This window comes from Anas acuta, chromosome 15 (genome assembly GCF_963932015.1).
Source record: "Anas acuta chromosome 15, bAnaAcu1.1, whole genome shotgun sequence".
Lineage (NCBI taxonomy): Eukaryota > Metazoa > Chordata > Aves > Anseriformes > Anatidae > Anas > Anas acuta.
Genome location: NC_088993.1, coordinates 12,327,492 through 12,351,185, shown reverse-complemented (window position 1 = coordinate 12,351,185; position 23,694 = coordinate 12,327,492). Strand labels below are relative to the sequence as shown.

Genomic DNA, 23,694 nt, shown 5'->3' with positions numbered 1-23,694 from the left:
CTTCTAATAACGAGGACAGTGTTAGACAGTACAATGAAATGTTGATTCTGTAGGAGAGCCATCATGTTTCTACTAGGGCTATTTTGAAAAAAACAGTTGAGGATTAATTTCCTATATAATTAAAGTACTTGTATTACTATTTAAACACTTTATTTCATGTTTACTGTATTCCTCCATGATTTGAGCTTAGGTACCTGAAATATGAGAGAGTCTTAATGAAAACAGATCTGAACTTTTGAGAGGTTCTATGCATGAGATTTTCAATTATATTTGTGTGCTTAAAGTAGGCCAAGTGTATTACTCACTTACTAATGAAATTTTCATCATTTAAATGCTTTCTTTTATGCTTAATTTAAATCTTTCTAAATTAAAAGCTTAAATTATACTAAATTACAATGAGTATTTAAAGAAAACAAACATCTCTGCACCTGTACTAATAGGAAGCAATTACAACGAGACATCTCAAAACAATTTCAGAGTAGAAAGGTTATTCAAAGATGCGCTTCCTTAAACATGCGGTTTGCTGTATAATTGTATCCTAGTTTGTAGTATGGTTCTTCAATCTCAGTAAAAAATGGGTAAGGACTTCAAGATTTGAACCTTTTTTAAGTACAGAAAAGCACTGGACAAAATAACACATCATTTCAGGAACTGTGAGAATTTAGGTGAAGTGTTTAAGGATCTATTTCACATGTCTAAATAGTAGGTGACAGCTGGAAAACTGCGAAGTATTTTAGAAATCTCAACACAGTACTAGGAAGTCAACTTCACCTCATGCATTATTGCGGTCAGAACTTGGTGATTTCTCACTGGAAAAATCTCTACCTGCTACATATTTTTCAAGGCCTAGTGTCTGTAACTAGCTACATAAATATAAGAATATATCTATTTTTAAATCTTAAGGATTTTTTAGATTATCAGTAGCTGCTTATCTAAAGAGATATAACTACTCCATTTAAATCTTTTCTCCAGCTTTTAATTAAATGTAAAGACATGAATTATATGTACTTTTTAGAAATAAAAAAATGGTCTACTTTATTTGATGTTTGAATTCAACTCTGCAACTAAAACTTTGAGAGTTTTATCATGTACAAACTTCTATATCATACTCTGTTTGCAAGAACCATTAACCAATGTATTTGTAGTGGTACAATTCCTTTGGACAAAAGAGAGACACTTCGTGACTAGAGCTGGAATTAGCTTTGAATTTTTCATAAAGGCAACTGAAGAAGAAGTTTAAAGGGACTCTTTCTTTTCATTGTTAATTGCTGAGTTCTTTCTCAAAAAAAAAAAAAAAAGGAAGAGAAAAAGCCTACTCTAGTCTGTATGAAAGAGTTTTATGCTTATTTTTAGTCAAACAGAGCACTTTTGAATGTTGCATTGACAATGTGAGCTTGGACTTTGATATTAATGTTTCTACAGCAAAGACCATAGCAGGAAAGAGCATTAGTGATTATAAGTGGAAAAAATATTAGAAATAATTATTTCTCAAACTGCAACAGAAAGAGCGTAAAAATATGAAAGATAGATGTATGTGTGTCCAGCAACTCAAAACTTAACATTTTGTGCATTGTCCACTGTGATCTAGTTTTTTTGGGCTCAGTCTGCTCTTCTGAGCTCAGCCAGAAGGCTTTCTAAATTTTAGAGAACAACTCTCTCACCTTCCCACAATACTTCTAAGCAATATTTTGAACAAAATGGGAAAACCAGAGTCTGAGCAAACAACCTAAATCTAGTCTTGTTATCAGAAGCTGTATCTTGACATAAATTGTTTGGTGATGCGCAATGAGATGAGTAAGAATCAACAGAAATTTAGTAAATGAATTTTAGCCCAACTTCTTAAGACTGTGGAGGTTATAACATTGTGTTATCTGTTTCTTCTAATAACTTTTAAACATGTTGCTTTTCTCAGTCACATCTGATAGAAAGACAGGAGTTCAAATACATTTCATTGGCTTGAATTCTCATGCAAACAGGCGGAAGAGAGAGATACAGATGAGCATCCTTCCTCTCCCTGAGAGCAGAGCAGGTAGAATTCACCCCTTAGCAAAGCCACTGGGAGGAAGCCAGCAGGTCAGTGAGTAGCCCAGAACCAGCCACTATGCAGACTGTCTTTTGCCAGGCAGGTATAGGGGATTTGTGGCAGCTGCAGGTAGGTGATAAGAACACAAAGGGGCAGGAGCTAGGCTTTACGAGTTCTTTTACTTATAAAATAGACTGTTAATATTTTCTTATTGAAGTTTACTTTGAAGTTTTTTTTTTTCTCTCTAAGTGGTGTAAGGAAAAGAAAAATAGCTCTTGCACTTTTGTGTGCATTCCCAATGGCCAAAACTGCAAATGGAACAGAGGTGCAACTTTACAGAGCTATACCTGGTTCCACTGCCACTGTGCTGTCAGGGACTTGCTCTTGGTGTCGATAGTTCCTTATCTCACACATGGGAAAAGAGTCTTCTTTTGGATTAGCACCTTTCCAGTGCTTATTAAGAAGGCCATCAGTAACCATCTGAGAGCAACTCTGATGAAAAAACAGCAGGACTTGTTCTGACATCTGGGTTTCGATGTGTTAAGAGAGGATCTCAGTAGTATCTCACAACATCTAGCCTGCTCCAGTGCACTGCAGCATCTGGGCAGTGCAGATCAGACCACAGACTTGGGGAACTGTCAACTTGTCCTGTCCAACTTTTAAGATTATTATCTGGGTGATTATGAAAGTTTAAGGCACAATGAATAAATTCATTTTCTCAATTTGAAGTTTGTACAAAGTGCACGGATGAGAGAAATGTTTCTTTTGTAACAGAACCAGGCATATCGGAGCTGTCAGTTTAGATATGAATCTTCAGCCAAAGTAAGAATCTTTTTATAATAAAGTTTTATGATCTTCAATACTTTAGAGTCCTTGGACAAATGGGAGCGGCTGACAGTGGCTGATGCACTGGAACCTGTCCAGTTTGAAGATGGAGAAAAAATTGTTGTGCAGGGAGAGCCTGGTGACGACTTTTTCATTATTACAGAGGTAAGTTTGGCATCCTGATAAACTGTGTCTTTTCCTGGTAAAGATCAAGACGTATTATTAAAGACATTTGGTTTCAGTTTAATGTCTTGCTTCAGCATAAATCTGAACTAATTCCATTCAAACCAGGAGAATTACTCAAAATTCAGATGAACTCAGACACCAGTTCTGTGGAAATACCTTATGTGAGTGGAGGAGGACAATCCCTACTTTCCAGGAAAATGTAAGACATGGAGTTTTGAGATGTGTCTAGTGTCTTTACTGTTTGAAGGTTTCTTTTCGACTTAATTTTGCTTTTGTTCCAGATTGCCAATACTTTAGCAAGGCTGGCCAGGCACACAGTGCATTGATCTTTGTTCCCAAAGGGACTTACAGGGGAAATCACAATGAACATCTGTAGACTGGAGCAGGAGACCTGATCTGAAAATAGATAATTTGTTCTTTGTTTTGCCTTAAATTCAGTCCAAATGGCTGAGCCATTTTCTTGTTTACTCTCACACAAGCAGACAGATCTGTCAGGCAGCTGAAAATACTGACATCTTTTTGGGAGATTATCTGACACTTCAGTTCCACTGTTTCACTTCTGCAAACAGATGCTGATGGGATTTTTCCTCCCTCTCTGACATAAATATTTGGGTCTTCAGTATCTCACACAAATACTTAGACACTGTGATGTAACAAGTTATAAAAAAGGTATTAGAGAGACTCAGACTAAGGATAACAAGCCAGCATTAGGATATGATTGTGTATGTATTGAAGTAGGAGTTTGGGGCATGGTTTTCAGTGCCAGCTGGGAGTGTTCATACCCAAATATATAGACTGGGAGTGGCTGACGTATGTCTATGTGTGACAGTTCAAATGCACATCTCTGGCCAGATGTTAAATGACCAGCAACAAGGCAGTGATGGCATCACAAGGGGTGCTGGTAATCTGAATTCCTACCAGTGGGAGATGGGTCAGGTGGATGTAATGAAGCTGGTGTCATTGTGTTGCCTTGGGAGGTAGTTGTATGTACAAAGAATGCATCTCTGGTTCCATCAGACTGCTGTGTTGTGATGTGTTTTTTAGGAGGAAAGAGACCATACCCTACACAGATGGTGAAGGGCTTGTACAGCACCCATTCCAAATGGCTTAGAGGCCAACAGGTTTTCCTTTGCTTGCTACTTATCTGTGAATTTTTGGACAGGTGCCTCTATCCAAGGCAGCCAAAATTTGGTTCATAATCAATATATGATACTTAAAATTCCATTCTTTCTTCCCTCTTGAGTGTTGGATGCTGGTGCTGAAATACATATTTGATTTATGAACATAGTTTCTCTTCTGAAATAACTGCACCTGCATAGTGCACAGCTACACACTTGAGGAACTTTAATTGTGATGAGCCTTCAAATCAATAGTGTGAGAATAAAACCAGACTAGATACTAGATAGGGATTTTTTTCATTAATAACATTTTTATTACATAACAAAAATTTAGGAAATAACTTGTTCCTTTAGAAATTTGGGATTTTTATTCCTACAAGAGTTACTAGGTGTCTTGTTATTCCTTGCAGCAGCATGAGACTAGGAAAACCTGATTTTCTTAGCCATCAAAACCCATGTGGAAAATTGGCAGCCTGCTAAAGAATTACTGAGGGCCGTTATTTTCTCCCTCTAGAAGGAACAGCTGTTAAGACTTGAATGGGTAGAAAAGTATTAACACTGTGTACTGTGTAATCATAAAGTATCTGCTCACCTCAGCGATCCACTATAAATCTAGCATAGTTTCTTACTTTAGAAATTGCCTGTATTTTTCTACATTAAAGAATGAACATCCAGTATCAATTATTTCTTGTGCTGCAGTAGTATTTATGCCTGCTCACCTGTAGTTTAAAGTTTATATTTTAAACCCGGTTTCACATGAGTTTGCATCTTTGATGTTCAATTTGTCTGAAGGATTGCTGATGAACCCACCAGGAACACTTTATTCCACAAACTTTGGTTGAAATTAATTTTGGCTGGTTTGTTGTCACAACATGTTGAAAAGTCATTAGCTTCTCTCATATATTTATTGATGTTTGTGGCCTTATAATCCAAACACTACAAATATAGCTAATTTGTTAGGCTGCTACGTGTGCAGAAACCATTTCATATATCACCAGAATGCAGCCTTCTTTGGAGTACAGTATGTCCAGTAGTACAAAGCTGAACTTTCCCACAGAATTTTTGGGAAGGATTCTTATTTATTATAAAACGTAGTTATTCATGACATGCCTTAAACAAATCAGTCACCAATTTCTAAGGTTTTAGTACAACTACAGAGATTACCAGCATCACACATACTGGTTTCAAGTGGGATCTTGTGACTTCTATCATAAAAGGTTCTCAAAGACACACAGGACTTATGGATTTTAAATTGTTAGCACAGTTTTCTATGAACTTCATAAATTGCTTATTTCTGGTTAGCCTGCAATGCTGCCTTCCTCTGTGACATCCTACGGGATGCTGTCTTTTAAGTATACTGGTCCTGCAGGAGGAAACAGCCTACAAATGAATTGGCACATTCAGGCAGAATGAAGTGCAATTTTTAAACACCTTTTTAAGGGGAGACTTACAGATTGACCAGCAAAGTAACTCCTGATGTAAACTAGAAATACCATCCTGGTTAGTACGGAAAAGAGTATTTATTTTCCCTGTTCTATCAAACAAGCAGATTCACCTTTTCCCTTTTTTTCTTGATATAACCTTTTTCATGGCTTTCTGTCCCGCATCTGCCTCCAGTGTTGCATAGATCACGGTAGGGTGCAGGCTGTTTGAGGTGCAGGATGTATGCATGAAAATGCTATGTGGAGGCAGAGGCTGCAGCATGAGCTCAGCCAAATTATTAGAATAACAAAAAATATGCATGGGGAAGAGCTACAGGAAACCAGTCTTGTTAAGTCCACTGCTCACAGTGCTCTTTGTGGTAATTTTTTGTTAAAAATCTGATGAGAAGAGTATTACCCTGAGATTTAAGGACTGCAAGATTTTTTCTGCCATGCTAAGTCTTCACAGGCAGCAGTAAGATGTTTACCAGTAAGTTGGTTGGGTGTTTTTTCATTCAAATGTTAAGCAGCCTTCAACAAGATTTAGTTTAAATATTTAAAGGCTGCTATTTTTTCCAGTGATAGAATTATTTTAATGTTTATACCATACTCCTTAATTTGAAGATAGGATCAGAAGTGAATGCATGCTTACAAAAGCAAAATAACTACTTTTGTGAGGTTGATTTACTGCACTTGAAACTGGTAATTAAGAAAAGAAAAAAGAAGCAGCCCTGCAGTTTCTGTATTTTCAGATATTTCCAGGTCTTATTTTCCCACTATGCTTTTCACACAACAAACTCGGGCTTTCCCAGACCAGACAGATGTGGAATGTATCTGTTGGATTCCAAGGTCATGGAATTATCCCATATGAGATTCCTGGCACAGAGGTGAAAAACTTTAAGCACCATGAAACAATTGTTGCCATAAAGAATTATATTTTGGCAAGCGTAAATCATAACAGATGTACAGTTTCTAACAAATACATTTGCAGTTGTATTGTACACTGCCACACTGTGTAACCAACGGTAGGGAGGATTTATTCATCTGACTTCAGATAAAGCAAATATTTTTAGCTAGCGTTTTAAAGTGGTAGCTTGCAAAGGCATGTGAGCTTTGCAGAGTTAAATATCCCAGAAAATGTTACATCCCTTTAAATGAAATGCCATTTGAACAAGGGCTGATTTTTTTTCCCCAACTCGTGCTTTACCACTGACTTCAGTTCAAGCAGCAGCTCAGACTAGTGTGGTAGTTCTATGAAACTGGAAAGAACTGAGTTTTTTGCTGTTGTCTAGGTTACTGAACAAGGTAGTGACAATAGTATTAAAAATAGAGGTTAGGATCGTGTACCATTCTGTAACTTCAGCTTCAAACTTGGCTCGGTGGCACTGCACCTTGGAGAAAAGTCCATAATGCAGCTACCGAAAATGCTGGGATCTGCAGCCGTGAAGTGCCCTGCTGGGTTTTCCAGCTCCCAGCCCTCCCTGTGTCAGATCACTTGGATCTACTTGTCACTGCTAAGCACCATATACGACACACAGTTATTGTCATGGGACTCTGCTGAATGTGCTCGGGGAGTCTTTTAATATCAGTTGCATTCTGAGAGCTCACTGTGCCTGACCGGTTGCTGAAGTGCTGCCAGATGGCCCCAATTCTCCAAAAAGTTTGACATGGTTTAAGGAAAATGCACACACAGATGCAAACGTGTGCAGGTGTGGGACGGAAAAACAGCAAAATTGTTATGATAATGCCCTCCTGTGCCCACGGAGGACAGCTTGTAACTGTCCTTTAAATGTGCTGTCCGTAGCCTGTCATCTCCTAAGAGGACAGTTTGGTTTAAGTGGTGCATAAAGCAAAGAAATAAAACTGCATGAGAAGCAAAACATTTCCAATTAATAGCTGGTTGAGCTGCCCAGCAATAACATGCAGCAGCCTAAAAATAAAAGAGCTAAAAATAGAAGATAATTGGCAGGAGAAAATTCAAGGAGAAATGGACCCATTGTATCAAGCAGTTTCACATTAGAATTTTTACTTTAAAACATTTAAAAACCTGGTATTTTTAATTGTAGATTAGTGTTAGTGACAGTGGGTAGTTCCAGCCTCCTCTGTAAGTCCTTTGTGAAAAGCACTGAAAAAAAGCTTGGGATTTGTGTTCTTTATTGTTTTCCTCGTGGCTAGAAAGGAGGCAGTCAGGGCCTCTGATTTTCAGGATTACTTGTATTATCAGTGCAGCCTGTGGGCAGATTGTTACCCACCCTGGGCCTCTGCTTCCACATCAGTGGGAGTAATCCTAATGACACTCCATAAAGGTGAGTAAAAGCTTCATGGGAAAATGTATTAAGTGTCCACTAACACTGAAAACAGGGAATGGGAATAGCAAGATTGGAAAATAAGAGAAAATTTTCACTGACAGTGCAGAAATCCTTCCAAAACTGGTGCAGAGAACTGCCTGACTGGTAGAAATTAGTCAAATGAATTGGTAATAATTATTGATCCAGCCATGAGTAGTGCTGATCACATTCAAAACAGCGTTGAGATTCCTGGGGAGCTGCTAGTTGTCATGCTGCTGTTGACATTTCAAGTCAGAGCCACTAACTGGCTCCAGTCTGGGCAGGATCCACTGTGAGTTATTGTGACTGCTGAAAGCATGCTTGAGATACTGTCCTGTAGGTGAAATCAGTGTTTCCAACCCTGCTGACACTCTTGGCATGCTGTGGAGGGCCTCTGCAGAAAAGCAGTTCAAAGCTTCATTAGGTGGAACAGTGTTTGTAAACTCTTTGTAGCATGGTAACGTGAAGGAGAGGAGGAAGATCCTTGGGTTAGCTAGGAAGGGCACTCTGCTCCTTACAGAATTGGGCCTTTTTGTAGGAAAAGTAGACTTGAGTCTTAAATTGCACAAGAAGCATCTGAAGATTTATGATTTAAAAGCTCTTCAAGAAAGAAAAGAAAGAAAGAAAAAAAAAAAAAAAGAAAAATAATAGCCCAATTGTTTCCTGCTTTAAATTGTTGCTCTTTGACATTCTAACCCAAGAGAGACCCCTTTGGCAACTACCCCTACAACAGGCAGGAGAACTACAAAGTAAACTTCTTCCGTATGGTTAATGAAGTCACTGCCTTAGGCACACTCTGCTATCACACCTGATAATCTCTTTAAAAACACAGTGTGATTAATTATTAATTAGGAAGATGAATGTTGTCTAGAAAAGGAGTTTCAAAGGCTACAATCCGAATTGCTTAGTGTTACCAGGATTTTGTTGATACCAGGTATATTTGTTAAAGGCAGTCTGCAGCAACTCCTAATATGCCTCATAAATAAAATATACCTAATAAGCAGAGCCAGCAGTCACTGAGAGCTCTGCAGTTTGCTTAATTTCAACTGTGGAGACATTGTTTTCTGTAGGACTCTTACAGGAAAGGTAGACTCAATTTTGTTGATATCACCTGGCTGTACTCAAACAACAGCGCTTCCATTGGCCCTGCATCAAAGTTCATCGCCGTTCAGGGTGCCATTTTTAATGGCCAGCTGATGTCAAAGATAAAAAGGTAGGTGCGTGATTGGGTGCCATCCTGCCTGGGGATGGAGGTGAAGTATTTTGCCATGTCAGTGACTGAAACGCTGGTTTAGTTCATTTCTGGTTGAATTTGCTTTAAATTTGACTTCAATGAGCAGTGGATCAGGCTGTATATGTATGCAATCTTCAGCGTATACTTATCTCTCCTCTATTAGAAAAGGCCAAAATTTCATAGTAAGCAACTGGCTGCTCCACTTCTTGCTCCCAACTGCAATGGGAGGACCTGTCAGTGACTGCAGCTTTTGGTCCTTCCAAATCTTTCTCCAGCCCCAGTGATAACCATGGCAATGTAGGCACCTCCTGTAAATTCTGCAAAATCTGAAACCACAGAAGTGATGTATGCTGGATCATTTTCTTAACATTTTTGTGAGATTTCAGATTAGCCAATATTTCTAGTCTATTTTAGAACTTTGCAGATTTTGTTCCTCATTTGTGGCAGAAACCAGGACAACTGTATGTAAATTCTCTGAGTTGCTATGAACCCAGAGATTGGAGAATAATGTATAATAGTTTAAAAATGTATGGTTATAAAAGTACTGTCAAACCCAGTCATGACTCAATCTCTAGTCCACAATCAGAATTAAGTCCTTTTGCATCATCCTTCTCTAACAGCATTCAGTTTAATTTTTATATTATAAAAATGAAGCATTTTTAAGAGAACTCTGATGGGTAGGAAAACAATGTAAAAGTAGCATCCCCAGCCAACATTTAGTTATGGAAAGAAAATTCTCGCCTTGATTGGCAAATTCATGTTGCTTTCTGTAAGCATATGACCAAATAATTTTGAGAGCCATAATTACTGTGGTATATAATCTATGTAATCTGTTTACCTACTTGTTTTATCTTAGGTACTTATCTATTGGTCTTACTTGAACATCTCATGAACTTCATGGAGTTGATGCTCACGACACCTGTGTGATGAGGTGTGTGAGGCAAGCTCTACATTACATGTTACGATCTGAAGCACGGGCACAAGAATTAAGATAGCTCCTCATTCCTGCTGAAAAAAATCAGTGGGAATTAGGTGCCTTGGAGGTCTGGATCTTCATGCTTTTGCTCACAGTAGGTCTAAGGCAGAGAAGAAATGTGAACTCTGTAGCCAGAATCCCAGGCTACCGTACTGACTGACTGTCCTTTTTCCTTTACATTAAATTTTACAGCCCCAAAATGATGGGTGCTCTTTTCTACTGCAGCTTATGTGGAAGTCGTTTGCACTTTGTATTGCTGACTGAAATTTGTTTATTTCTTCCCTTGTTTTTGTATAATAGTCTTTCATAAATCAAAGGTTGGCAAATAATAAAAACCCAAGATTATTTACTGGCTGAAGGACTATTTGCAGTGTCTTTGGCTACATAGTTCAAAGGATTCGTCTTCTCTTGGAAAGTAGCCCTAGAACTGCTGATGCTTAGCTGTAAAATAAAAGCCGTCCCAGGAATGATGCTATCAGCAGTCCCAAAGGGCTAAAATGGCAGCTGAGGAGTGATATGCTAGTGGTCTTCCAGGACACTACGACTGAGAACATTGCTTATGCCAGCATCATGAGGTACATGCAGGACTGTGTTACTCCATCTCACTCGGACACTGGTAAACTTACATCTTAAAGCAAAAATATGAGGAAGAGGCAGTGTGGCAGTCTTGTTCTCAATGGTTTAAAAGTAACCTCTTTTCATAACCTCTCTTTGCACATACTATACCCAGTGCAAAAAAATGCATATGAATGTTTCCCCAGTTCATTTCTGACATGACAGCTTGTGTAGGAGTCTTCAGTCTCATTCAGTTGTAATTTAAAACATCTGATTTGTAAACCCATAAAATGTAAGTTTTAGCTGGAAATTCAGCCACACCCTGCCCTCTTAGCACTATAGGGTATGCAGAAAATGGAAGATGGCTTGGTGTGCAAAGATGTAAAACCCAGTGTTAATAATAGTCAATTTCATGCTTAGTACTTGTGTGCTCCATTTGAATTTTCATTAAAATCAGTGCTAGGTTTTCTTTGTGTTCAGAACCAACTGTGACTTTCTACGTACATAATGCTTGCTTTAAGGCATGGTTTTGGTTTTGAGTCGTCTCTCTTTAGTCTTGTTCAGTAGAGTCTTGCTGCCATGGAAGTCTGTGGAAGCAGCAGAGGTTCACAGGTAATGAAATGCCTCTGTGTGAGTCAGGAGAGCAGCCCAGGCTCCTTACCCCTCTAGGTTTTCAGGAGGTTCTCAGGATTCTTATAAACAATTTGGCATTGAAGACTGAGTACTACGAAGGCCTGTTTCATAGTACTTTCTCAACATGACCACGAACATTATGATCTCCATGATAAACTCCCGTTTCCCCTTCCCCCAGTTTACTCCAAGTTTTGTTTCTTGCTCTGAAGCTGTTGCCCTAGCTGGCCACAGCTGCCAGCCCAGCCCTGGTCACAGCATTAGTTATGAGACTTTAATTATGATGTCTGTCTCAGACTTTTGCTTGGTCTGGTTACTTCAGTATCTACAGAATGTTTTCACAAAGAAGCAGATGGTGGTAGGAGTAATTGGGCCGTAAAACAACATTAACAGCTAAAAACGATTTTCACCAGAAAGGATTTCGCGGGCAGGGTGAAGGAGGTTCAGCACTGTTTTCGTGTTTTCTCTCCCTTGCATTCAACACTGCCCATTCTGTAGGTGGTAGCAGGCAGCACTGTCTGCTTCCAGGACATGATAACTGTAAGGTCAGTCACAAATATGAACAGTTGATGAATAACCCATTATAGAGTCACTTTTATGTTGACTCAGTGGACATTTCCTGGCTTCAGAGAGAGTAAAGATAATGGCTAGCTTTGTAGAAAGAAAGAATCTCTAAAATGCAACATTTTTTTTCCTTTGTGACTTTTATTGCTTTGTAGGCTGACATGTCAGAGGGAGGAAAACAGTGCATTGTTGCCAATAATCCACAGCGCTTGGCACAGACAGTCTTTAAAATCTGGCACTGGGATGAATATTAATTCAGTTGTTTTCCCACAGAAGCTACTGATTAGTCAAGGCCAAGTATCCCTGAGATGATTCATTAAAACCAAGCATCGGAGCCCACCTTGACTGAGCAGTCCACTGCAGCAGGTGGACTGAATATGTAGTAGAAGGGGCAACTAGAATTCTAGAACAGAGCGAACGTAAAAGTGCAGATGGACCCCAAAGTCCAGACTATGGTGCAGCCACTTCCCAGCTTTCTGCCAGCAGCAGCTGGGCACAAAGCCAGGATAACTAGCCACAGAGGATTACACCCCAGGCAAGGGGCTCCTCCCATGTCTAAGAGCTGCTCTCGTCACCCCTGTGTCACCGTCCCCTTTCTCCCAGGCTTCCCAGTGCCAGTTGGCAGCTGGTGGTTTGGAAGAGGCATGGGACTACCACGGCCCCAAGTCTGGGAGGCTCAGAGACCACTGTGACATGCCCTGTTCCGTGCTGCTGCCTTGCTTTTTTGACTCTCGATGAAGTCTTGAGGCTACCAGCACTTGGAGGTGCCTCTGTTGGACTCCTGAGAGATCCTAGCTATGCTGCTGCAGCTAAAGGGCAACATTTTGAAGTCAAAAGACTATAAAGCTGAAAGTTTTGATTTTGAAAAGCTTTTCAACAAAAAAGTCTTAATGAATAAATCCCAATTTTTTAATTCTTTGTGCAAAACCACTGTTTCACCTCCACGCGTGAGGCAAAGTACACTTTGTGCAATACTCTGCTTCTTTTGGTTTTGCACTGTCTTTATTGGTCTCTGCCTGAATCTTGTCTTGTTCCATCTAATAACGTTTCTTTTACTTCAAGGGGAGTACATTTAGGTACAGGACAACTTTCATGCAGGCTGCCTTAAAGAAATAATGAAGGGAAAGATTGCCTGAGATACCGCAATAGGAGGATGAACAAAATGATCTAAAAGGTCTTCCCATGTCAAATGTCTACAATTTTAAATAGTAAATGATCAAGGCAAAGGCATTTCCTGGTGATTAATGACTGGCTGGGTGTAGTCATGTCTGGGCCTTAACCCTGGCCTCTTGTATATCCCTAGGAAATGCCCTGTGGCTCAGTTGTTTCTGCTGGTTCAAGCTACACTTGGTTTATGATTGATTGTCATTTTTAAAAGTACCTTTATGTTTGTCGCTATTTTGGTGACTGCTCTAGACAGCTTTGTTCCTCTCTCTCGGGTGTGGATGTTATTCCTAAACCAACATAAATGTGCCTAGATAGTAGAAGTGATGGAAGCTTCGATATGCACATGGTAGTCCTATGCAGGTGTGATACAGCTGGTACACACGGTGAACTGCGTATTGTTTAGTGTCAAGCATGGCTGTAGAGCTCACGTATAGGATCCATGCCAGTTGGGAAGTAATGTTTGCTTCCCACCTTTGCTGAATTGCAGTCCGCATTAGTGTTGTTGGCAATTAAGGCCAATAAAAAATATGATGAATTAATGTTATAAAGTTATGATGATTACATTATGATAATCATGTACATCATCACTGGAGTTGTTGCAGTATAAAGGCATTTTCTACAGTGCTGCTCTCTCTCAAGGAGGTCATAGGGGTACCCCAGTGCTCCCATTATTACCATAATGCTGCCCTTTGAGCTCATTTGACATAGCACTGTTAAATCTTAAAGATACTCCCAAGGTGCTGGCTTTCTGAATATCTGCTGAAATCAGTGGCACTCAACATTTTTTCTAGAGTCACAACTGAATTAAAAAGACCGAATGTGCAAAATATTGTGTATTTGTTTTCAAAGTTGGCAGCAGCTCATGTTTCTGACTTGGGCATTGTCTCTTTCACTGTAATCTACGGAGATCCCTAATGGATGGAGAAAAGAATTCACTTGCTACAGATAAGGAAACCAAACAACCAGCACTTTTTCACTTAATGCAAACCTGGGGGCTGTTCTTACAGACATTACTTACTAAATAGCCAATATAACAGGCACATCATAAATGACAGTCATAAAAGTAAAGTTTGGCAAACTGGACCAAAGGTTTCACATCAAAGACAGATGAATTGATTTAAATGATCATTTTTAAAGTGGAGGGTGAAACAAGAGCTGACAGATCTCAGCAGGACTCACAGATCCACTAGGCAACTGTTATTTCCAGGATTTTTGTAGCATCAGGAGCTTTTGGCCCTTCTTAATTTAAGCTAATGATTTGGAGATGCTCTATGGGTAATTTAATTACGTGCCTGAACCAGTGAGTAGGCAGATATGGTTCTGTAGCTTATTGTCCCTGTAGCTATGGCAGTGTAAGAACATTGCCAGGACAGTGTTTGTAGGTAGGAAAATGGTATCTTTTATTAGATGTATCTGGAGAAATAGACAACTGGAGGAAAGGTGTGTGTGCCCAAAAGCATTTCTCTTTTTTTCTAGCTAGTTGGTCTAATAAAAGATATTACTTCCACAAACTTTGTCTTGCCTGCAATTAAATAAAATAATCACAGATTCACACCGTGTGAAAGATCTTTTAATTCATTTCATATCTGCTATTGCTTCCAGTAAAACCAGTAGGAGTCCTTACATTGAGTCCCGTGTGATTCGCCGCATGTATAGGAACGTTTTATACCACTGCACAGCCTCTTCCTTCGTCTTTTTAGCGCAGATTTAATAGCAGCATATAATGAGGGCTTGTGTTGCTGGGGAGTGAAGGGAAAGTTATCTTTTCAATGTGTGAATTATGGAGTGTGTGGATTAACAAAGTGAGAAAGAGCAAAGGTATGTTCATAATAGAAATTGATGGAGCTAATAGCAATAACAGATGGATAGGCCTGACCTTTTTCATCGCTAATTCTATAGAAAAACTACTGCATTGCTCTTTTCTAGTGGATTGTGCAGAGGAAAATGAAATAAGCTAGAAAAACTTTCTAAGCTCAAAACTAGGGTAGAAGTACAACATTGTGAGGACATGGAGAAAAAAACTGTCTGCCATGCTTTACTTTAAATATAAGTGAAAAAGTAAAAAATAAAAATGGAAATGGAAATAGAAATAGTAGCTTATTGCTTGTAAACATTCAAATTCTTTTCTTCAAGATGTAGAATTTTATTTTGTATACTTAGTGTATCAAAAGGACATAGACATTGATGTTGCATCCTATCATCAGAATAAATAACCATTCTTCAATTTTAATAACGATAAATATGTCTCTTATCACAGATGGAACCTCACTGAATTTTTTACTGATTGCTTTATCTTTACACTGAGAGCTTTGGCTGGTGGAAACAGAACATCAACAAGAGTTGGTTTAACTTTTAAACCAAAAAGTTAAAAAAAGCAGGGCTCATTTCCCTGCCCAACCTCAGCCACCCTGCCCACCCAGGGGCCACCCTGCACAGCCCACCCTACCCAGTGGTACCCAGGACACTTCCATGCCAGTGCAGGGGGGATCCCATCTGATCCACAGAGCTTCCTCTGCTGGAATAGAGGGAAGACTACAGGATTACCCCTCTGACCTTGTTGAACGTTTGCCTTTTATAACTAAGCTACTTAGGCCAATTCCTGGCTACAGAATTCATACTTAAATATGAAGATAGAGCTCCTGAAGCACTTTGTGCTTACAAGGACATGCAGGATCAGGCATGGGAATCTTCATGTTGACCCAGATGGGCCACTGTAGGATGTCCTACTCATCCCTGCAGTCTGATAGTTTAAAAATGAAACATCTATCAAAATCTTATTACTTTGGAGAGGATGGGAGCTCATGGATTATAAACCCTAACTTATTTTTTTGTATCTTAAATTATGCTGCTGTATCTAAGCCATAAATTTTTACCAAACAAACTGCTGATGCATTTGAAAGACAGGAATAAATACTCTCAGCACTGTGACAGAAGCGTTACAGAGGGAGTGAGCAGGTGCGTGGGGTGAGGATGGCAGAGAGGTGGTGATGGCGCATTGCTTTTGGAACTGCTACTCTTGTTGTTTTTGCAATAAGATGCCTGTATTTACTAGGAGCAGAGGAGGGGAGGTTAATGATATCGGTTCCTGGGAATACAGGCACTCCCCGTGGCTGAAAGGGAATATTCCTGGATCCACCAAAGATCATTTCACTCCCAAGTGTCTGCGAGGAGAACGACATGCCTGTCTGCTTTCAGTTTCATATCATCACAAAGTGCTGATTTATTAAATGGTGTCAAACTTCTTCACAGTGTTTGAGCATGTACTCTGAAAGTTTTGCTCTGTGGCGTAGGAGGCTGAAATGACTATCAGGGTACAAGACAGTATTTTAAACTGAGCAGCACTAAATAGCCTGATCCTGAAAATCTGGGACTGTGCAGTTTATTTCACAGAGACTGATCCTGCCAAGTTTTGTGTGCCATTTAAGGGGAAATCTTTTCCGTTGAGACCAAATGCTTTTGGTGGGTGAGAGTGATAAGCCCCTTGAATCCTTACTAGATAATACTCATACCTCCCAGGACAGGGCTCAGGAGGTTTATTCAGGGCTACCATTTATACGAGGCAGGGTTTGCTCAAGCGCAAGAAGGACAGAAAGCTCAATAACTGCATTAGAAAGATTTGACAAGTAAACTAAAATGAAATACAGCCGTGAGGCCTGTGATGGGAGCGAGGGTAGGGGTCAGCACCTAATTCATTTAGTATGAGAACTTTGGTAGTGTGTAAATATTAAGGGATTGTTTCTGTATTATTTTATTTTTGCTCTGCTTACACTGCTCATGTACAATTGGACTCTTCCTCTGATACAGTTAGAATAACGTTGTTTCCAGAGATAAGATACCTAAAGCGAAGGTGAGGCAGATAGATAATTATAAATACATCTTCTTTGTTTCGTGGTGTGGACGGTCTTCCCGTGAAGGTCACTGTGACAATGCTCCAGGATGTACTTGTGGAGCTGGTGACTTTCGCAGAGAGAGGCCAAACGGCGTAATCAGATCTTACATCTGGGTGCTCGCTGTCAGGGTTTCAGGAAACTTCTTTCGCTCCATGATAGACCTGTTCTCACTGGGCAACGGGAAAAGCCTATGTGACTGTTAAAACAAGAGTGGAAAAATATGTATCTGGAATATGCATTGCTTTGTCCTGCCAAGCCAAGTGTTTATTGTGGAGGCCAGACACATCTGTCCTCCTCCAACAGATAGCATGGTGTTTCTTGGATTAAAAAGGCCGACTGTAGTGGAACAGTGGAAGAAATTGCTTCAGAAGACTGACTTATTGAAGTCCTATATCATATGGACCCTGTCAAAAAAATATTAAGCACAATAAAAGCTGACACTAGGGGAGATGAAAGCAATATTGCTTGATATTGTGATTACCTTTATGGCAACGTGCTCAAGATGAGCAATGGGGAACTGACTCTTTTTTTCATTTGACCTGGGCAGTCAATATGATTACTTTGGGGATTTTTTTGTTGTTGTGTGTAATAAAACATCTGTAATAAAAGTTTTTAAAAAAATAGTTTTGGGAAAGAGAATGGAGACATGGATTGCAGACAGCTATTTGGGTCAAGGGGTTAGGTTTTTGCCAGGCTCCAGATGGGGACTGAGTGGAGGACAGGGGCTGGAAGTGGTTCTGAAGCTGATTCTGACTCCATTGCAAAAGCAATAAGAACAGCATTGAGTTAGGCCCATGCACTGCACCTGATCTGAAGTTTGTCCAGAGTGAGATTGATAAGCACATTATTTATTCCCTGTATGAGGTATTTCTTGAGAATTCTGCTTAGGAAAGTGTGTTTGTTTTTAAAGCTTGCGGTAAGTGCAAATAACAAAATTCATTACACTATCTTTGCATTTTCATCCCCTTTCAGATTTACTGGAAGATCTTGGAAAACAGCAGCTTTGGCGAAACAATTTAGTTATATCAAGGATAAGGAATTCTTGCTGGAAACTTGACAGGCACCAAATCACTTTCTTACATGCTGTCCTTTCAGTTACTTTTGTGGATGGCCATACACTTGCTGTGGACAGTTTTATGTACACGGCAGGTCTTAACAGCAGATAAAACCCCAAGCAACTGCGACCAAAAGACCAAAGGCAGCCTCCCTTAATATGTTAGCTTATTTCTGAACAACTGGTCTTGAAACATCGCCCAGCTCAGGTGTCCTTGCTCCTGCAGGTTGTGCCAAGCACATGGTTCTGTATCTTATGCCATCAGATGTCTGGTATATCAAGAGTGAAAGCATTGAAGCCAAGAGTTCTGCAATTGTTTTCAAAAGGACTAGGATTTACAGCCCTGGTGTTTATTCAGTATTTTTTTAATGCTGATACGGCATGTGGCTGGTGGAGTGGAATGGTAAATAGTCATGGCCAATATAATGTGGTGACAGTCTGATATCTACTAATTTATACTAAGCACAGATTACTGCTAATGGGCAAAATAAGACATTATAACTTCTACTGTGTCAGATTAATTTGATATACATCCAAGTACATATAAAAACTATCAGATGCTTAGCACCTTTCAAACAGTGCTTGCACATTATTTGATTTTTGGCTCTGGTTCCTGCCATCATCAGAAGTAATTTACCTCTTCATTTGTGAAGCATAGAAAGGTTGCATTATAAATTAACCTAGAGAGTGCCCCAGCAATTCATAAATTATATGGGCTTAAAAATAACCCTGTTATGAAATAGGACATGATTCAATACAACAGTATTACAGCATCTTAGCAGTACTTGTTCAGAAAAAAGCAAATTATGATAATTTGCTACATAATAGTGGATATTCCTGGGCCCCAGGTCCTAGAAAAACAGAAGTCAGACCTGAAGCAGCCTCACATTGCTGTTCAGATTTACAGTTCAATGGCAATGTTCAGGATCCTATGGGGCATATTTAAACACAGCACAGAGGTGAAGGGCTGGTTCTGCAGGGTGCTGAGTGCCTTTAGCCGCACTGAAGCCAAGGAGCTTGAGGTTGCTCAGTGTCTCCTTGAGCCCCCGTTGTAAACTGAAGCATACATATTTATTTCAATGCAAGGAAGCTGAAAGATGTTTGCAGCTGTCTCATCTGCACTGAACACTCAGCACTGGAGGGAGGTTTGTGCTCCAGGCTGGAGTGGTGCTGCAGCTGGTTACAGGCACCAATAGTGCAGATGAACAGAGCAATGCAAAGCTTGTGTGTTAAAGTAGGGGGTTCCTGTGATACTGTCCAATAACTGGCATCTTCCAAGCATAGGTCACTTTACATGTGTCTCCACCACTTCCCTGTCCAGGTTGTACCAGCTCCCAGATACTACTCTCCAAGCTGAAAATTAAAAAAAAAAAAAGAAAAAAGAATTTTTGATGCTTTCCAACAGCACCTAAATTCTTCCTCTGTTTTGCACTGTTCTTGCAGCAGCATCAGGGCACTGTCAAAAAAAATGGGCTCTGCAGTCTATTTAAAAATCTTGTTTTATTAAGAATCTTTTTAATTTCAGTTAAAATCAAATATGTTAACATTTTGCCTTTGCCATGGCTTCTGGTGTAGACTCTGAACATAATTTCTAATGTCATAGTAATTTTTTTTTGCAGAAAGCAGCTACCTTCTCTATTCCCCTACAAAAACTTTGTGCCGCAAATAATTTAAGATTTCCTCCAGGTTAGAATATTTTTGCATGTAAAACCCCTTTGAAGGTTTAAATAGACTGTTACTGAGTTTTGACATGTATTAGCACGTGTTAAGCACTGCAGTTATTAACGGTCGTGGAGACAAGACACATTCCATCTCTCAAGTGACTGACTTGCAGGTGTCCAGATCACTAAAGGCCATGAGAAGGCAAAGACATTAAAAAAAAACACTTTCTGTTGCAATTAGCATTAAAACTCCCTTTACCAACAATCTTGGCAAGAAAGCCAGTTAACGTTCAGGTGAGGAATAAGCTCTAGTTGCTGCTTTACAAATTTCTGTCCCTAGATTGTGGCTGGGAAAATTGCCTTTTTAGTGCTTATGATGAAAATCTTCTCTGCATCACTTATAAGGTTCCCCATCCACTCAGAACACATTTTTAAAGTATATTGAAGCATACATTTGCACAGCATGATGTGCGTTAGTAACATAGAAATTACTGAATTCTGTGCTGTTCCTCTTGTGTTGTGCCTGAGCCCAATCTGTCCACATCCAAACAATGCCACATTCATAGAGTGAAATCAAGTTTTCCATACTGGTGGATTTTTTTTTTTTAATTCTTCAATTCCTTTTATTCATGTATAAGAAATTGAGTGAGATTGTCATCTCTCCCATAGCAGAACTAAAGGAGTGTGACGTGTCCTGCGAAAGCGGATACTCCGGACTCAATACTTTTCAAAGGGGTGGCAGGTTTAGGCAAAGCAAAGTAACCTTCCCCGCTTCTGTTCCCAGGGCACAGCTTCCGTTCTCCAGCGCAGGTCTGATAATGAGGAGTACATTGAAGTGGGAAGACTTGGACCATCAGATTATTTTGGTAAGAAAATTCATCTTAAGAATGGTTCAGAAAGACAGCAAATGGGATTGTATGAGGTAGTTGCTGGCTTAATTAGCGTTCTACTCTTTAACAAACAAGGGGTTATGCATAGGTCAGCTTCTGCTTTCAGCAACACTGAGAGATTTCACTGAAGCCAAAACTATTCCTTGGTTTACACCAATGTAGCTGATAGGAGACAGCTCCAGAATCAGCAAAACAGTCTGAATGCATTTGTTTTCAAAGGCATTTTACACGCATGCATTATGCATGTGTAATGCACTTGTACTGTCAACAGAATTATGTAAAGTGTCTATCAAGATAATATAAAGGGATATGTTCTACAATCAAAGTAACTGTATGGTGGCCTGAATATGCACTTTCCAAAACAGAGGCACAGACGTGTGACAGTGTATTTGTCCCTATTTCCAGGTGAGATAGCATTATTGCTCAATCGGCCCCGGGCTGCTACGGTGGTGGCACGTGGACCCCTAAAGTGCGTAAAGCTCGACCGGCCCCGCTTCGAACGAGTGCTCGGCCCTTGCTCTGAGATCCTCAAGAGAAACATTCAGAGATACAACAGTTTCATTTCACTCACTGTCTAAATGATTCCTTTTGGAAAGCTGCCTTTGTGTGACCTTGTGCACTTAAATTTGCTCTGTGCAGCTCCATAGCTTTATAAAGAAAAAAATAAAAGGTGTGCATTTCATGTGTATTTTTTCTGTTATGTCATGCACTGGATGTCAGTTCAAATATTATGTATCATTTAAGAAAGAAGACAACTGTTTGGATAAGACTAGCTTGGGGGTACCATGCAGGGAAGATTAGGCTCTTGGCTTGCAGGCAAGATTTTTACCTGTTGTTGGATCATATAGATAAAACTGTGTTTTTAACTATTTAAACTATGTATGAATGTCTGTTTCCCTCATTATCTTTCACCTACCCTTAAAGTTGGTTTTATTCACCTTTTGTACGCTTCTTTGGTAAAGTGATGTCCCTCTGCCTGTCACTTCTAAAAGCCTTTTCACTGCTTATGGACTGGAGGTTTCTGAAATCCATGCGGTCAGTGGCAGTTGCACAATTTAAGAGGGAATGTTAGAGAAAGGTTTTGATCATTCCAGTAAGCCAAGGAAAAGTAGAACTTTTGAGTCACCTTGTTTGTGGTTTAGAAATAGGGGCCATATTCCTCTGTGTTACAAGCCCTTTCAATGGGAACTTCTTCACTGAACTAAGTGGGGCTTTGTAACATATTTATCTGCACCAGAGTGTCCTCAGCCACTTTTTTGAATATTATATGAAATACTTAAGAGATAATGGCAGCTGTACATCAGCAGTTTAATAGGACTCTTTTACGTAAGGTCCACTTAATTAAAATTAAAAGCCTTTTTTTTAGTACATGACCAGGATTCTCTGAAAGCCACATACATGTTCCAAAATGCTGCCTCTCCTCCAAAAGACGTGTATTGCAGAACAAAAAGCACCAGGAACCTGCAGTAAGCCCCATGTGGGCGCAGCCTTGCAGGCAGCTATGGCTGCTCTATGTAGATATGGGTCTCCTCTTCAGTGGAGCTTTTTGCAGAGCCAGGCTTTGCTCTGCAGCCCTCCAGGATGGGATCAGTTACATTTTTCTTTGGGGAAGCTTTTCCTTTGAAGGAAAACTTGTCTTTGCTAACAGAAGCAAATCTCTGCGTCCCTGCTACTCTAAATGGCACTGCTCACTTTTCAGTTGCAGAAAAACTGTATTTCTTCTTAATGATAACATTATGCTGAGTAAATATGAACTTTCTATACCCTTTACATGCCAAAAGTTATATAATGAATTAAGGCAGCAATCTTCCTTTTGAAACTAGAGGTGTTAAGAACATGTATAGAATTACTCATACTGGTGTTAACTCCTTTTTGGAGTTAACAAAATATAATTTCGGATTTTCCTACTGACTCCCACCAAAAAGGCTCTTGGGACCCAATATTCCAGTACCTGTCCACAGTGGTTTTTACAGAGCTAACTGCTCCTTGACTTCAGAGTCTAAGTCCTACCATCACTTCAAGGTGCTTAATTTATTTCAGCGTATATTCAGTGGTCCTGTCATTGTATATCAGTTGCTACTATTTATTATGATTATGTTATGCTCCTTGCATGTAGCAAATATGACCATTCATGTTTTTCAACCTTGCAGTTTTATGACATACATTTATATAGGCAGACGCCCATTATATATCTCAATAAACATATAAGCATTTGCAAAACTTTTGTTTTGTTTCACTCTTTTTGTATTCTCTTCTGCTATTTTTAAGACATATTTTTAAAAGTTACCGGTCACTCATGTATGTTACTTAACCTATTGCATTTCTGTTGTATTCATAAAAAAATGTGTTTTGCATAATATGCAAGACACATGTCTTGCTAAACACCAAGTTATTAGTCTCACTGTTTAGAAGCTACTTGAGCACACACACAAAAAACAGACTCTTTTGAATTTTGAACCTTTATAGATCATGAAGAATACATTTGAATTATGGTTCTGTTATAAGCAAGTTCAAGAGAAGTGTAATCATTTAACACCAGGGTTCCTGTGCTTGAAGTGGAACAAACTGATATTCTATGACATTTGAAAGATAATTGTAATATTTGCAGTGGATGATGGGACAGAATTGCAGTATGAATAAAATTCTTCTACTTACATGTGGCTGTTATGGGTTTATTAATACTGAAAGTCTGTATGAATAGAAGTCATGTTCTAGTTAAAATCTGCATATCATAAAAAGTTTGAACTCTGCTGAAAATAATCAGATGCAAAAGGACAAAAAATAGACCAAGAATCCTAGTGCTATATATAGGAATGGAAACCAAACTGGTTTTCTGCAGGATTAGCGTGAAGAGAAAAATTCTTGGGTTTAAATGTAACCATATACATCTATATAAAGAAGTAGGGGTTCAAGGTGTCTCTAGGCTCTTCATGTTGTTGAGATGTCAATTTAGCAAGGAATTTAAGCACATGTGGAACATGAAGTACATGAGCTGTCTCAGTGGTTTTAGGGATTCTGTGGAGAGCTTTGAAGCCCACAGGGCTACTGGTGCAAGCTGTTGTACAGAGAGCTGGAGGAACTGGGTGAGAACAGAGTTGTTCTCAAATACCAGAGCTTTTTCTCCCAGTATCACAGACAAAGCCCACAGTCTGGACCACAGAGAATCTGTCCCA

General features: G+C 39.4%; 1 protein-coding gene across 3 annotated transcripts in view; it reads left to right on the top strand.

Annotated features, from left to right (window-relative positions):
- Window positions 1-23,172, top strand: part of PRKAR1B (protein kinase cAMP-dependent type I regulatory subunit beta) — a 101,323-nt gene extending 78,151 nt beyond the window's left edge. For all 3 annotated transcript variants that reach the window (XM_068699395.1, XM_068699396.1, XM_068699394.1), the window contains exons 9-11: window positions 2,892-3,013; window positions 20,416-20,497; window positions 20,927-23,172. In XM_068699395.1, coding sequence (XP_068555496.1) covers window positions 2,892-3,013; window positions 20,416-20,497; window positions 20,927-21,099 — 377 coding nt within the window. In that variant the 3' untranslated portion in view covers window positions 21,100-23,172. The remainder of the gene's footprint in view (window positions 1-2,891; window positions 3,014-20,415; window positions 20,498-20,926) is intronic.
- The last annotated feature ends 522 nt before the right edge of the window (window positions 23,173-23,694 follow it).